The 16,213-nt window shown below is 54.2% G+C and overlaps 5 protein-coding genes across 5 annotated transcripts; 4 read left to right on the top strand and 1 right to left on the bottom strand.

Moving 5' to 3' along the window:
• Nucleotides 1–1,268: 1,268 nt before the first annotated feature.
• On the bottom strand, nucleotides 1,269–3,163 carry J4E88_002282 (uncharacterized protein; the record flags this gene model as incomplete). The annotated part of the gene is made up of 4 exons (XM_049395947.1): nucleotides 1,269–1,343; nucleotides 1,392–1,626; nucleotides 1,682–2,825; nucleotides 2,872–3,163. 4 exons carry the CDS (start codon nucleotides 3,161–3,163, stop codon nucleotides 1,269–1,271), a joined length of 1,746 nt encoding a protein of 581 aa, XP_049258351.1.
• A 1,625-nt stretch (nucleotides 3,164–4,788) lies between these two features.
• On the top strand, nucleotides 4,789–7,096 carry J4E88_002281 (uncharacterized protein; the record flags this gene model as incomplete). Its single annotated transcript, XM_049395946.1, has 5 exons — nucleotides 4,789–4,965; nucleotides 5,026–6,219; nucleotides 6,280–6,442; nucleotides 6,493–6,834; nucleotides 6,888–7,096. 5 exons carry the CDS (start codon nucleotides 4,789–4,791, stop codon nucleotides 7,094–7,096), a joined length of 2,085 nt encoding a protein of 694 aa, XP_049258350.1.
• Nucleotides 7,097–9,039: 1,943 nt separating this feature from the next.
• J4E88_002280 (uncharacterized protein) lies at nucleotides 9,040–10,203 on the top strand (the record flags this gene model as incomplete). The annotated part of the gene is made up of 1 exon (XM_049395945.1): nucleotides 9,040–10,203. One exon carries the CDS (start codon nucleotides 9,040–9,042, stop codon nucleotides 10,201–10,203), a length of 1,164 nt encoding a protein of 387 aa, XP_049258349.1.
• A 2,507-nt stretch (nucleotides 10,204–12,710) lies between these two features.
• On the top strand, nucleotides 12,711–13,403 carry J4E88_002279 (uncharacterized protein; the record flags this gene model as incomplete). The annotated part of the gene is made up of 1 exon (XM_049395944.1): nucleotides 12,711–13,403. The coding sequence occupies one exon, from the start codon at nucleotides 12,711–12,713 to the stop codon at nucleotides 13,401–13,403; it is 693 nt and encodes a 230-aa protein (XP_049258348.1).
• A 1,000-nt stretch (nucleotides 13,404–14,403) lies between these two features.
• Nucleotides 14,404–15,654, top strand: J4E88_002278 (uncharacterized protein; the record flags this gene model as incomplete). The annotated part of the gene is made up of 1 exon (XM_049395943.1): nucleotides 14,404–15,654. One exon carries the CDS (start codon nucleotides 14,404–14,406, stop codon nucleotides 15,652–15,654), a length of 1,251 nt encoding a protein of 416 aa, XP_049258347.1.
• Between the last annotated feature and the right edge of the window lie 559 nt (nucleotides 15,655–16,213).

The raw sequence follows: 16,213 nt of genomic DNA, 5'->3' as shown, positions 1-16,213 counted from the left end.
ATCTTGCTACTGCGAGTTTACCAAACACGTTTTCTCAGCCACAATCATGTGAATTGAAGATAGCCTATCAATACATCGCTGAAGATAGCGATTGCTGTGCGACAATGATCCCGTGAGCCCGCATATCCAAATTCAACGCGGAAGAAAGACCCCGCCCACCTCCAAAGGGAATTCCACATCAACATGAAGTTCTAACTCAAGGCCTCCTCATCTGTTCCTATCCATCAGAATACCCCAGCGTAACTTCCCGTCAAATCCACAAATCTCGCACCTCAACCAACCAGCAAAAAATGCAAATACTCCTGCTGCGAATCCTTTACCTGGTCTTCATGGCCACCCAGTTCTACGCATTAGCCTTCCACTTCAAATCTCCGCCCTCTGGAATCCTATATCCGTATTCCATCCACGTACTCACACTCGTCTCATATGTAGCGGGAACACTATCAGCAGTACCGCTCCTTTTTGCCGCAACATCCCCAATCTCTACTCCAACTACCACAACAATCTTGGGGACAACAATGGCATCCACCTTCCTCCTCAGCAGCATACTGTTATTCACATGGATGGCGCTAACAACGCGGCCTGGTACATTCGCCGTAATCTACGGTCGCGTGACACCACAACACGTCGTTGACACGGGTCCGTATAACTACATCCGGCATCCGACGTATGTGGCTTATGCGTTGGGGTGGGTGGGCGCTGTGGTGTATGTTTTGGTCGCGTGGCTGCCGGACTACTTGTTGCATGGACATGATGTTAGTGGCGCGTGGATATCCATGCCGGTTAGGAGTGTGGGGCTGGTGGGAGCGGTTCTGGTGCTTTTGTGGTTGTATAGGATTGGAGCGGTGTTGGAGGAAGATCAGTTTTTGGGGTATGAGGGGACTATTGGTGGGGAGAAGACGGAAGAGGGGGTTAGAGGCGAGTATTTGGCGTATTTGCGGAGGGTGAGGTGGAGGTGGATTCCGGGGTTTGTGTGATTGAGTCTAGAGAGGATGGGATGGGTGAGTGTTGTGGGGGTGAGAGATGTCTGGTTGGCATGTCATGCGTTTCCTATCATCTTGGGCAGTCAGGCAGCACGAATCTCTGGAATACCCGATGGAACAAGTGACATGGCATACATGAACATACTTCCGAGAAACAAAAATTAATGATTGAACTAGCGGATGCTGTACGTCGGCGGAAATTCGCCTGCACCTTTGCAATTTAATATACAAGACTGTGCTCTCAAAAGAGACAAAACAGAAGAAGTCACCCCATCATAGAGTCGATTAGAAGCTAGGGGCGTTGAGTGCCATGACACACAACAAGCCGGAGACGAGACCGGCGGCGGGTAGAGTCATGACCTGAGACTGTTAGAGACGAAGAGCCAAAGCATTGGGGATACAACTTACCCAACCCATGAAGATGAAAGCGAGTTGGCGCCAGTTGACGGCACCAAGATCGTAGTTCATCAAAGCCACACCAACCGCTGAACCAGTCAGACACTGGGTGGTCGATACTGGGAGACCAAGTCGAGAAGCCAGCAAGACGGTAACAGCAGCGCCGAGTTCGACAGAGAAACCGCGGGTGGGCGACATCTGAGTGATCTTGTTACCAAGGGCACGAACGATGTGATATCCGTAGAACCTATTATTCTGTTAGTATATGTTTCACACGTTGTTTGTACAAGGTCTTTACTTACCAGAAACCAAGACCAAGTAGGAGACCGGCTACGACCAAGAACCAAACGGGAGTAGGCGAGCGAGTAGCCACCTCTCCGGCAAGGTATGTTTGATAGACAGCGGCCCAGGGTCCGACAGCATTGGCTACATCGTTGGAGCCGTGAGCGATGGACATCATCATAGCTGACACGACCTGGCAGTACGTCCACAGATGTTCGACACGAACGTCGTAACGGATAGCCTTGGAGTGGATGGCGCGCAGAAGATCGTTGTCGTGTGTGATAACGTCGCAGGTGACACCCCTGAGGAAACCGAACTTGGCGTATGCCCACCACTTCTGAGGGTTAACCCATGAGAGATGCTGGACAGGAACAATCCAGCGCTCGTAGGGCTCCGGCGTCTTCAGTTTGCGGGTGGGTGCAGTGGTGCTTTCTTCTATGCGTGTCTTTTCGGGGTCGCTGGGAAGGACGCCACCGTCCTTGGTCGAACCGGAGGGCGATCCAGCATCCACCTTCTTGATCTCATCATCGCTGGCGGGACCGGACACAGCATGCTTTGCGTTGGTGCCAGCATGGACTTCGCCGTAGGCATCCTCGTAGTAATCGGTGACGTATTCGTTGCCTTTGCCTGGCCAGAATAGAGTAGTGCTCTCTTTGAGGAGTAGAGGGCCCAAAATCACATGCCAGATCCGGACGCGGGGGTCCTTCATGATGAGCTTGCGCTTGAAGAACGGGATAAAGAAGATATAGCAGATTGCCAAGCATCCAAAGAACACTCCCAAGATGATACCAGCAGCTTTGCCAGCTCCGAATTCTTCGAGGGAGGGGGCAGTAGGCGCTTCAACGACAATGAAGAGAGCCAAAATAGCTCCTGTCATGGCGAAGTAGAAGGGGATGAGGCGCATGGCGTGCTTGAAAGGGTCTTTGCGTTCGAGAACCGAGTACTTGACGGTGCCGAAGATGATCGCGGAAAAGGCACCAGCAATCAGAGGTGCGATGCCCCAAGAAGCAGCAACCTGTGACACCGAGCCAGACTCCCACGCCCATTTGACGGGGGCCTGACTAGCAAACCCGACTCCAATAAGAGCGCCTACCACAGTCTGCGTAGTTGAGACTGGCATTCCCCAATGCGTGGCTAGCATCAACCAGAAAGCACTACCAACCTCTGTTGCATTTTAGCTCAGCCTCTTCACTTGAATCAGGAAACTCACCAGCACATCCCATGGCCAACATGAGCGCACCCGGGTTGCCCTCGAAGCGGTCGATCGAGATAATGCCGTTCTTGATGGTTGAGGTCACACGTGCTCCAAGTGCAACAGCGCCAATGAACTCTGTGACCACAGCAAGAGGTCCAACCTGGACCATAGTCAGGGTACGGGCGGCGACCGAAGTGGCATACGCGTTGGCGACATCGTTGGCGCCGTTTCCGAAGGCGGAGAACACAAAGGCAATAGTAGTGATTGCAAGAATCCAATCATACTTGGCTGTGACTGGAGACGCCATCTTGAATATGCAGTTGCAGAGCTGTGTTTGACAGAACCCTGGTTCCTGGGACCATGGCTAGTCTTATATGATCAGAGTACATGTAGCACATGGCAGTGCAGGGCGTCGGCTTGATGCCGAGCTTGGGGTGACCAGCGTTGCCCAGAAGACAAGATATGGAAAGGTGGGCGCCGAGTGTCTGGCGACGGCTGGCATCGCACATATATGAATTTCAGCCACTGGGGCGCGGTGTTACCACCATGTTCTTGCTGATGGTGAGGCTCCGCCAAGTGCATGAGACGTGCCCAGAGATTCCGCTGTCTTGTCTCCGCCTTGGAGCGGCCGCAAGCAGCAAGAGTTTTCGGCCAATAGGCTTGTATAACTCAGACACGCATTGAAGCAGTTGGCTATCAAGACCGCGCGTGCTCCGAGATGGCTACGGGGCCTTGTCTTGAGATGGCAGCTGTGGGATCAATCAGCGTGTTGGGAGCGGCCGTGCCAGAGCACGGCGGAAGGCGCTACCAGAGCCATGGTCCAGAATACAGAGAGCAGTGGCATCGAATCGCTGGTAAGAAGCGACATTGCGATATATACTGGTGGTTGCTGGTTGCGGTTGCGAGCTTGGAGGGAAGGTGGAGTCAGTGGAATGGCCCTTGCGCTGTCGTCACAGCTGACGCAGCTGCATAGCTGTCTTTGCGGAGAATTCCACTGCGATGGCTCGGGCGGTTTCGAACATCTCTGCGACATGCTCACCTGTTCTGAAGACATGCGCGATACAGCAGTCGTCTTTCACTCATCTTTTGACTCTTCTGGGCTATGATTCCCGGGTGTCCGCGCATCAGACTAGTGATCCGAGAGCCGAATGGAGGCAGGCACGCAGACGGTGCGAAAGCGATGTCGCACAGCAGGAGAAAGCGTCTGGATAGCCATGGTAAGACTTGCGCCTGATCTGCAGATAGATGACAGCCGCCCTGCGCCGGTGCTTCAGGTACCATAAGAACTGGTCTTAAGGTCGCGTGTGCCTGGGCGATGGTAACGCTAAAGCTTGACAGCGCACCGATCCGGGGTAAAGGGCCATAGCCAGCGACACAGAGCCTCATGGGGACCGGCAGCTGCAGCGATTCCGACGATGTCCATGCGCCGCGTTGATTAACTATTCCCGGAGCGCGGTTCATGGATCGGTGCGCAACGGTACGCGACTGAGGCTCATTTCTAGAGTGTTCCAAGGTTCTCTATATAGAATCTGACAGGGGCTGCAGTGATGAGGCGAGCTCGGGAAGCAGACAACACGGAAACAGCGGTAAGAGCCTCTGCGCAGAGTAAGCCACAGGGTGAATGGAAGCAAGCAGGTTTTCAGAATCAGGAGTCAATTCATTAAACTCAAGATTCCCTTAGACCGTGAGTAGCTGCGCTCGGGGTGTTTGTTCGCAGCCGTGCCTTCCCCACGCTTTCTCCGACCCCCGCCAATGGCTCGCAATTAAAAATTAGCTTACCTCCGAGCTCGCTGCCAGCCGCGAGCTGTCGTCGACGGCGTAGAGGCCGACTCACCCCATCCGCGTCGCTACACCCTTCCTTACTAACACCTGGCCCCAACCCGGTCAATTGCAACCACCGTTTGCTTCCCGGGCTGCTGTCATCCTCTCACTATGGCGACCGTCACGGAAGAAGTACGCGAGGTGCTGCTGGGCACCACCGACGAGCCCCAGCTGTCGCAGCTCACGCGCGCCGCCTTTATGAAGCACGCCCAGAAGGACGAGTCAGGCGACTACTACCTCGACCAGGACCAGTTCATCACAGCTGTCGCGCCCGAGGGCGAGGACTTCGTAAGCAGGGCTGTCTGCAATGTGTCGAGTCAAGCAAGCTAATGACGTGCCCGCCTCCAGCACAAGATCAAGCGGTTCCAGTATGGCATCCTCTTCCAGGTCGCCGACCGCGACCAGAAGGGCAAGGTCAGCATGCACGACTGGTCCGTCTTCCAGAACCTGCTCGCCAAACCCGACGCCGAGTACGAGGTCGTCTTCCGCTTCTTCGACAAGCAGCGCACCGGCTACATCAACTTTGATGACTTCTACGAGACATGGAAGGCGCACAAGACCGAGGACAGCCTGCCCTTCGACTGGGAGGGCGGCTGGGCCTCGCTGTACATTGGTTCCAAGAAGCACAGGCACACGATGACCTACCCCCAGTTCGCCCAGCTGCTGCGAGGGCTGCAGGGCGAGCGGGTACGTCAGGGCTTCACCTTTTTTGACAAGAACAAGGACGGCTTCATCGAGCCGGAGCATTTCCAGCGCATAATACGCGAGACTGCGAGCCACAAGCTTTCCGACTACCTCCTCGAGAACCTGCCCACCCTCTGCAATATCTCGGTTGGCAGCAAGATCTCCTACGCCAACGTGCGCGCCTTCCAGAACGTCATCCAGCAGATGGACATGATAGAGCTTATCATCCGCAATGCCACACAGAAGAGCTCCGACGGCAAGATCACCCGCACAGATTTCCTCAACGAGGCCGCCCGGATAAGTCGCTTCAACCTCTACACACCCATGGAGGCAGACATTCTCTTCCACTTCGCCGGTCTCGACGAGGCGTCTGGACGACTTGGTCTGCGAGACTTTGCCCGCGTGCTCGACCCGTCCTGGCACAGGGCAGGATCGTTGGCCGCTCAGGGTATCTCCGAGTCTGGGCAAAAGGTCTTTGCGACCACAAAATCGTTATGGCACGACATCCTAGAGTCGGTCCACCACTTCGCCCTCGGTTCGTTGGCTGGTGCGTTCGGTGCCTTCATGGTCTACCCCATCGATCTGGTCAAGACAAGAATGCAGAACCAGAGGAGCTCAGGCGTCGGGCACGTCCTGTACAAAAACTCGCTCGACTGCGCAAAGAAGGTCATCAAGAACGAGGGATTCAAGGGTCTCTACTCTGGAGTCCTGCCCCAGCTTGTTGGTGTTGCGCCCGAGAAGGCTATCAAGCTCACGGTCAACGATCTTGTTCGTGGCAAGATGACCGACAAGTCAACAGGCCAAATCAAGTTCCCCCACGAGATGTTGGCGGGTGGAACTGCGGGTGCTTGCCAAGTTGTGAGTTACTACCTACTTGCACTTCCTCTATTGGCAGCAAGTACTAACACACTATTATAGGTTTTCACAAACCCTCTCGAGATTGTCAAGATTCGGTTACAAATTCAGGGTGAACTGTCCAAGAACGTCGAGGGTGTTCCCAGGCGGTCTGCCATGTGGATCGTCCGCAACTTGGGTCTCGTCGGTCTCTACAAGGGAGCTAGCGCATGTCTCCTGCGTGACGGTATGTTCTGCTCTCTCACACCCTCCGGATATCGCTGACCGCCTGCACAGTCCCCTTTTCTGCCATCTACTTCCCCACCTACAGCCATCTGAAGAGAGACGTCTTCGGCGAGAGCCCGCAAAAGTCGCTCGGTGTCCTGCAAATGCTGAGCGCTGGTGCCATCGCGGGTATGCCTGCAGCGTACCTGACCACACCGTGCGACGTGATCAAGACTAGGTTACAAGTAGAGGCGCGCAAGGGCGAAGTTGCATACACTGGCCTGCGCCACGCAGCGTCGACCATCTGGAAGGAGGAAGGCTTCAAGGCCTTCTTCAAGGGTGGTCCCGCCCGTATCATGCGCTCGTCACCACAATTCGGTTTCACACTGGCTGGCTATGAGGTTCTACAGCGAGGTAAGTCTTGCACCGCAATGTGATGCGCCAATGGGCCACTGACATGTCCGCAGCTCTCCCGATGCCGGGCTCTAGCCACGATTCGGCAAGCTTGGAGCCATCCGTCGGCCTTGAAGAGGCGACGGCACCGCTGCCGTACCTGCGCAGCCGCAACGCGCTCAAGGTGATTCTCGATCTCGACGAGAACTTTGGTCGACCCAAGCTCCCCGCTGGCACCAGGTTTAGTGGAATCCCTGGATTTGGCAAGAAGCCGGAAGCGTGATGGCGGCATGCACGTGCTTAGCCGATGTGCGTTATTGCGGGCGAGGATAAAACGGGATTGGACGATTTATGGGTGGGATACCGTTTCTGGCGCCAACAACAGCTTTATCAGCCACGATTTGTTTTTGGGCGTTGATCTACCGAGGAGCATGTTTTTACTCGCCAGTTGCCAGTGACTGTGGGGGTGGGCGTGTCTGTCACATTTCTGTTAGAGCATTTCTCAGCGGCACAGTAGTAGACAAGAGCGCATGCAGCATAAGACTGTACGATAGGCGGTCGGTGGCATTTGACAGCGGGTGGAGAGGGGAAGAGGGATGCAGTGCATGCTGTCGTTAGCCACGCATGCACATGTAGTCGATAGAACAGGAGGATTACCCATGGCAGTTAATCTAAGCGTCGAGGTCCATCCAAGTGCGGCCGGGCAAGCGAAGGTGAAGCCGCAGCAGGGCAACGCACCACGCCGCACGCACGTCGTGCCGCGAGTATCCAACTGACAAATGCCACGCAGCGGAAGAATTAGCAGAGACGTCGGGAGGCTATTGAGTTCGTGTTAGGGCAGCTGCAGGTTCGCAATAGGGCCGATGGAGGCTTCTCGTTCTTGGGCGTGCAAAGAGGCGGGGCTGGGCTCGGTCCCCGTGGAGTAGCTCTGGAGCCCTGGAGGCCTGTGGGGTCCCAGAGCAGCTAGCGGCCCTCGGTGCGGGGATGGCAAACTTCGGTGGGAGCCTCATAAAAACTGGATTGGATTAGAGCCTCGCGCGCTGTAGGTAAGCTGGGGCTGCGCCTCGCAGGAGCTTGGGGGAGGGCGACGGCGACTGGCGCGACGGCAGCACAGTGACTTTGGCTGGATCTATTGACTTGCACACACAACCCTCATCTTCGCTGCCCAATTCCTGCCACCCCGTGCTGTCTCCCGCACGCTGACCTAGCACCCCGACTTCCGCCTGTTCCAGCGTCCGCATCAAGGCCGTCCAGCCAACAAGCCCCCGCAAGTCAGCCTCCTCATCCGCCGCAGTCCCTCCAAGGCCAGCCGTCCATCCTCCTCCTCGATGCTGTAAGGGCAGACGAGGCTCGCCCACTGCTACCCACCTCTATGCTATTCGTGACCGCACGCCCGTCCCATCTGCGCCTGCGCGAGTTGATGTTTGCGATCGGCAGGCCCCTTCGACACCGCCTTGAGGCTGAAAAAGAGCCGTCGCACTGGCACCCTCGGGTATGTTTTCCACCGCGCAGAGCCGCTTCACCGTTGGCGTCGCTACTTTGCATCATATCTCCACATATAATTCGCGATTCATGCTTCTGCTCGCTGCATTCCCACCCCGATGACCAACAACCCGTCTTTTCCACCCTCTCACCCCTGCTCTGCCCCAGTCGCTCGACCCGAGCGCCTCTAGCCCAACTCGCATCCGACGGCACCGCAGCTTTTCTCATTTCTGTCTCCATCCCACAGACACGCAGCCCCAGCACTTTCCGCCTTCATCGTTGCGAGAAGAATGCAGCCCATGGTCATGCTGACTCTCCTCCAGACAGCGATTCAAGACTGGTCTTGCTGTGCCACCCGCTCTCTTCACCGCCGCCTGGGCCTATCCCTGGGAGCCTTTGCTGAACGGTCGTTGGGATAATCGCCAGTTCATTCCACCTAATTAACAACCATCTTCCTATACCGCGGAATCTGCTGTCCAGATGCAGGTGCTCGACGCCATCCAATCCGTGGAACCAGTGGAATACTACCAGGACGACGACCATTTCTCCAAATCACCACTCTTGGAAGCTCGTGTTGTAAAGGCAACACCATCTCCGACGCCGCAGCCACACGTGACACCAGTCATCCGTCACCTACCCAACCGACAGAGTGTCAGTCCTCCTCAATCTCGAAATCGGAAAAGGCCTAACAAACATAAGCCCCGAACTCGCCCCACCCAAGGGGACTGGGTGCTCATTCGTGAGATGGACCCAAACCGGCCAGATATTGCACAAAAAGCAAGCGAGCAGGCCTTGAACTCCGACTCTGATTCGCACTGCTCTGAGGATGACGACATGCCTGATGCCGAGTCTCCCGGCACGGCAACGGCACCGTCCGTCTTCAACAATGGCCAGCCAGTGCCACCAAATGCTCGTCCTGCCAACTCAGCACCTACTCTGCAGGAAGTGCTTAGCTCAGCACCTGATTCAAAAGCGACAGCTACCCACAGAGACTCGGTGATCGAAGACGAAACTACTAGGCCTTTCGGATTTGCAGCAGATAGGCGCACATCTCAAGCATCAGCAGTTCATGTAGCACCAAACGGCGTGCATCCCAGTTCAAATGGGATCGATCGAACACTGTCTATATCGTCCGCCTTGTCGAACGCATCGTTGTACCCACCAAGCCAGCCACCTCGAGGCTTGCCCAATGGCCATCCCCAAGGCAATGATCCAGCACCATCTCTCGGTCTAACAATTCCGCAAAGAGGAGGACTTCCAGCAGACACTCTGCCTGCGTTACAAGCCCCATCTCCTGCGCGTGATGGAGCAGCTACTTCGCCTAGCCAGCAGCTACCTTCGTTCCGTCACATCGATGATATCGCGAGATCAGCAACAAATGACCACGAAGCAACGAGAGCAAACAGTATCAGCTTCCCCCATCGACAATCGGTCTCCTCAGTAGGAGCGTCACCAACATCCATGGTTCGCCAACTGTCCATGAGTTCTCATTCTCCAGCCACGCCGTTCCCTTCGCTAAGTGCGTCATCGCCAATGAGTGCCCACGATTTACCACATCGTGTCGATCTGTTCCTCCGCACCTCAGGAGGAGGCGCATTCGGCACGGATGCTCGGAGACCTTCGCACGCCGCGTCAGACAACAGTCCTTACACAGCGACATTGCACTCTGCATCGACGAGCGACAGCTACCAGAGCTCAGAGGGTATCAGCCCTGGTACACAGCAAACGCCTATTGAGCAAAGACCTCGACATATGAGTCTAGATGGCGCGCTTGCGTCGAGGGTCCTGCCACCTCCACTTGGCTCTGGTCTACAGCAAAATGTGACTCAGCATATCGTTGGATCCTTCAAGTGCGATTATCCAGGCTGCACCGCTCTTCCTTTCCAGACGCAGTACCTTCTTAAGTGAGTCCAGACTTGAGTATCCCCAGTATCGTAGGGTCGGACATGCTGACCTCTTCAGTTCACACACCAACGTTCATTCCTCAAATCGCCCGCACTACTGCCCTGTCAAAGATTGCCCTCGAGGCGAGGGTGGCAAAGGCTTCAAACGAAAGAACGAGATGATACGGCACGGGCTTGTGCATCAGTCGCCTGGCTACGTATGCCCGTTTTGTCCGGATCGCGAACACAAGTATCCAAGACCGGATAACCTGCAGAGGTACGCACTCACGGTGGAAATTCTGAGCAGTGCAGAGCTAACAAATTTTGTAGACATGTACGCGTACACCACACTGATAAAGATAAAGACGATCCGCAACTTCGTGATGTTCTTGCTCAGCGACCTGAAGGCGGTAGTCGAGGGCGGAGGAGACGCGTGAGCGACTCTGGTCACTGAAACCACCCTTTTACTTCGACCTTCACCTCTTCGACTTCCACTCGATCTTCTTTGAGTCAGGTCGCGACGCCATCCAATTCGTTCCTCGCCTCGGTAACTCCCTTCACATCTTCTTCTTCCCCTCTTCTTCTGGCGCTTAGCGATGCTTTGGCGTTAACGGGGTGGTGCGGCGGTGTGGGAAGATACGACTGGGAGGCGCAGGCAAACCCGCCTTTTAGGGCGAAGGAACGGATACGAATTCTTGTAATCCTATTGAGCATCTTACCTTTCTTCGGCTTTCTAACCTTCGCTCGATTTTCGCTCGATTTGTTCCACTTTAGCGACTTTACCTTATGCTTACTATAATCGTTAGTATAGTAATCTTTTGAACAAGTGTTTTCCACTCTTGCTGGTTCTCTGTGCGTATGCAGGTATCTTGCGGGGTTTCCACCTAAATCATTGAACAGAAGGAGATGAAGGGGCAGTGGTGCACGGTTCTTCTAGCGGATGCGCTTATCACGATTATCTCGATGGCAACGCGCATGCCATGTAGTAAACAAGTTATGAACTTCAGCAACTGCACCATCACAAACACTCATATCAGACGCAGCGCATCATGAGCGACAGTATCAGAACATTGCCAAAGCAGGAGTTGACAGAGGAGATGGGGGAGTTACAAGCAGAGGCCGGTGGGGGATGGTGTTGGACAAGAGTTGGTGACGGGGATGTTGAGCGCAGAGTCGAACTTCATTCCGAAGTAAGGCAAGAGGATGTTCAAAGAGCAAACACGGATAATGCGGAGACTATGCCTTACATCAAAGAAGAATCTCCAGAGTTGTTGTGCAGAACCGACACCGCGCCCGTCAGCATACCCACCACGAAACACCACCAAACTGGCGAAAATAATTCCAACCAATATCCAAATCTTGCCACTCGTCCACCGACCCCTGATATCTGGCTTTTCAAACTATGTGGCCCGCCTGGGAAAAAACATACTCGAAAAGAAAGAGCGACGATATTCAAGACACAGAAAAGAGTCGACGCTGCACTATCTGGTTTTGGGCCTTGCATCAACATTGCGAGGAGCCTTCGCGCAAGCGAGCTCAACTTGACACCAGAACAAGAGACTGCGATTGCAGAAGCACAGGAGAAGCTTACGGCAGTTATGCAGTGGAGAAGACAGAACTGGGGAAGTCAGGTCTCAGCTGTGGAGATCAAGGCGGAAATGTCGCCTGTGAAGCGGCGGGCTAAGGTTCAAGCTCGTAATCAACGACTTCGAGGGCAACGGTCTCAGATACATGCGCCAACTCAACCCCGTCCGCCAACTCAGAACATGCAGCCCGCAAATCGTCCAACGCCAGCGACATCTCCGCCTCCGCAACACCCCACCGAATTCATCTTCGTGCCTAGAGTCCTTGTGCACGAGAGTGGAGTAAATCGCGGCCAGCCAAGAAAGATGCTTGGTCTCGAGAAAATAAGGCATAGAATCATGGAACAGGAACGTCTGTTCAGCGAGTATAGGCAGTGGTACCAGGGGTTGAGCCCAGAGATGAAAGAACGCAGGGATGCTTGGTTAGCAAAGATTGAGGCTGCACATCCACGTAATACGTGTTCCGTTTAGCTGGGACGAGACAAATCGATTGCTATGCCCTGTATGTTGTGTTGGGCAGCGCGCTGAATGTAAACCATCATCGTGCTTGCGCGGACAGATCTGTTGGTTGTGGAAGTAATGTACGCTCAGGCATTGGCCCTAGGTACAAAGGGTCTTACACACTTCGAGCTGCATTTCCGTGGTACCCTATGCTTCAGGCCCGCACATAACACAACCCCTCTTTTGGCTGTGATGGCATGTATTCGTAAAAGCTGCCTTTAGTACATCTTCCCTCTTGTGGGTGACACACAGTCTGTGTGCGAGAATCTCGAGATTTGGTTCTACCCCATGGTACTGCCATGACCCATAAACGACGAGTGACTCACGACTCCCAAGATACATACACAATGCCTGAATTTCCTAACAAATAGCGACATTCCCTCTGATAAGTGCAACGTCGTTTCTCACACACCAAAACTCCACAAATCCGAACTACCCGCGCAACATTATGAGCCTTGACTCGGTAGGCAGGAAGCGTAAGGCCCACCCGGGAGTGGGCGAGGTTTGCAACTACATAGCCGCAGTAAACGATCAGCACGCGCGGAAGAAGATCAAGAGAGACGACGATGGAGGCTCACCGCACATGGCCACCATCTCAACAGGCACGAGACGTACTCGCGAATTACCCCTGACCAACATCCGAGCATTTTGCGAGCCTCACAACCGCCATCTGGAAACCAGTGAGATTGATAGGCTGCGCGGCCTACAAAACGCAATAGACAAAGCCATGGTCGGTACCGGCGAACCTTTGAATATTACGACCAACGTACCCAAATCCATCTATCTCAGCGCGCAACAAAGGAGAACACTCAGGATAGCGCAGAAAGTGATGGACAGAGCGAATTTCAAGATGAGAAAGATGAAACATGGAGAGCGGGCAATTGCTATCAAGAACCCTGCTTCATCTCCTCAGCGTATCGACGCTCGTCCCTCACGGAATGATGCTGGCTGGAGTGTACTCACACTGCCGGTCTTGCACGCTGCGGACACTCTGGAGACGGCGCTTTTCGCAAAAGCTATGTTAAGAGAGGTCAACAGGGTACTTGCAGAGAAAGAGGGTTTGAAGGTCAGGATTTCGCTTGCGTGGAGTGATCGTGAGACGTCGGGTTGGAAGTTGAGGGATGAGGAACATGGGATATGATGGCACATGGACACGGATGGGTTGCAAGTCTGTTGTGGGACGTCTTTTATTGCTGCAAGCACGGGATCAAGCCTGGAAGGAACCACCTGAGCAGTCCACTATTAACTCGAAGCATGCGTTGCACCGGCACCTCATACAAGGGAAAGACTGAACACCCTATAGCCTTCATGATTAAAACATGCAAAGCAGGTGGCCTGACGTTAACGTAGGCTCCAGGTGTTTAGTCTCTCCCTTGTATGAGGTGCCGGTGGGAGCCACTGTTACCGAATATCTCTCCGCCAATATACACAACCAGAGTTCCCTCGCGAAAAGACCCCTCGGGCTCGAACGCGAAAGACAGAGAAGGTGCTGATAGGGATTTGATGCAGCAAGGGGTGGGACCGAACGTGCCGTAACTGAAAACGGCATCGCGCATCTCCTCACCAGCACCCACGGCACCTGAGCAAGGTTGCAAGAAGTCCGAACGAACACACAACATACGACTAATGCCATCAATTTCAATCGCAATCGAAGCTGGACCTGATGATCGAGGAGCGTGGAGATAACCTTGGGCTCAGCTGAGAAAAAGAAACGACGAGGAGACGCTTGTAGTTTCCAGGGTTGCTCACAGCGATATCTCGCGATGAGCTGCGCGGGGTTTCAATGCGCCAACGCGGCTCAGCGTATGTATTGATAAGCCTGCGTCCGCAGAGCCCGAGAGGAGATCTCGTTCATACATTCATAAAGAAGAATTCTCGCTTTTAGATTTCATATCGAACATCTGTTCAATTGCTCATTTCCCAGCCACCTCGTGCCCCTCGTTCCTTCTCGTCCTGACTCGCTAGCGTGTCTACCACGTGAACCTCTCAACGCGTATCCCCAGGGACAGCGCGTCGCCTCAAACACTGGATGAGATAGAAGGATTTCAGTCGACAGGAACTTACTGTCGATAAGAAAATTTGGGTGACTTACGGCAATTTTTCAAACGCCCCACTTCAACAACCTACTTTACCAAAACGACATGAAGGACGGCAACATTCTACACTGGCTGCGGCGAGAGCAACCCACGCGAAGTCAAACGAAGGCGATGCCTACTTCCCCACAGACAGCTCCGAATGGCCACGTCTCGAAGCCAAAGGCGGAAAAGATCCCACTCGCTGCAAGAATCACTCGAAGTGCAACTGCCGCACAGAAAGTACCAATTGCTGCAAGAGTCACCCGAAGTACAACTACCGCGCAGAAAGTACCAATCGCTGCAAGAGTCACCCGAAGTGCACCTACCGCACAGAAGAAGGCAGGCGGAAATGCGGCGCCATGTGGTCGAGGAAAGGACAAGAAACCAAGGAGGAGGCGGACGAAAGCGCAACTAAAATACGAAAGACTTCAACGCGCGAGGAACGATGCTGGTGCTGCTGAAGCAGTAGAATGCACCTACCCAGAGGAGAACGCCAACACACTGCCATTACCAGTTGGGATGGATGCCTCAGGAGCGCGCCTTCCTGCGGAAGTAGCATCGGAAAGCAGCATCAACAACTCACCACCTGCTCTTTTCACCGCATCACCACTCACCTCAGTGTCTCGCCCACATCTACTCGAAACCAGACTTCAACAACAGTTCTTAGAAGAAGACAAGCAGCAGCAGACCAGAGAAGTAAGAATACCCAAGCAACGGACTACGATGACAAGCAAGAGAGCAGCCAAGAGGCAGCGCAAAGCCCGGAAGGCCCGCGAAGAAGCCCGTGAAGAAGCCCTCGTCTTCATCAAGAGCGAGTCTATCGATGGTTCCCAAGACGCGCCGCGCAACTTCGCCTACGACACTTCAACCGGATCCTCGTCATACCAGTACTCAAGCTCTCCCGCGCGTCAGCCATGGGCCGCGCCGAAGCGAAACAGCATCATCGACCTGATCAGACTATGCACCTACCCCGGCCAAACAATCCACCCAAACTCCGTCAACCGACTCTTCATCCTCCAGCGAGATATCGACGCCGCTATGGACGGCCAGGGTCGTCACGTATGGATTCTACGAAGGCTCCCACGCGACATCACCTTGACGGTGGAACGAAAGGAAGCCATCTGGCTGGCACAAGGGAAGATCAACCGGGTCGTGGATGAACGAGGACGCTCACGCAGACGGCTGAAGCTCGATCGATACGTGCCAGCCGATCGCTGGGTCATAATCGATCGCTATGTTCCCGGCATGCCGTACCCTCTGCCCCTGCGCCGGAACGCCATGCCGCGCATGAGGGTATTTTCGAGGTCATATGCGTAGCGGCGTGGACGTCGGTTTGTTGCTGCCTCCTTTGAGAGGGACCACCAGGTGTTGCGGTACGGTAGACACGCACTGGATATTGCAGGACATGTCTACGTTCGCTTTCAGGGTGGCACACGAGAGTCAGGCGGGCTTCACGTCTCTTCACGTCTTCTTTGTTATCATCGCAGGAGGTTCATTAATCGGCTGGCCATCTCGAGGACAGGTCTTCTTCTTTCGTTCTACTGCGATACCGCCATACGGACATCTACCCCTAGCTTCACAGGTCCACACTTTTTCCAATCTCAGCAGAGCAAAGAATTTAATCAATCTTTCAAATTTTGTGGTTCTTGTCCATACTGTGAAGCATCGTTACCCAGCGTAAGGATTCGGTATTACGATTTCTTTTGTTCGGTAATGTGCTGTCATCTGATACACATTTGCTTTGAGGCAGCTGTGAGTGGGTACACATTTTGGTGCATCACCAACCATGGTAGAACAACGCCCTGCACATGGAAAGCTTCTACTAAACTTTACAAATCTTCATACAAAACGTAGTATCAAAAAGAGCAACGTTAAT

Source organism: Alternaria novae-zelandiae (assembly GCF_023758075.1).
Source record: "Alternaria novae-zelandiae strain BMP 2774 chromosome Unknown scaffold_3, whole genome shotgun sequence".
NCBI classification, from domain to species: domain Eukaryota; kingdom Fungi; phylum Ascomycota; class Dothideomycetes; order Pleosporales; family Pleosporaceae; genus Alternaria; species Alternaria novae-zelandiae.
The sequence above is the reverse complement of the archived record's forward strand: the minus strand, read 5'-3'. Positions and strand labels throughout refer to the sequence as shown.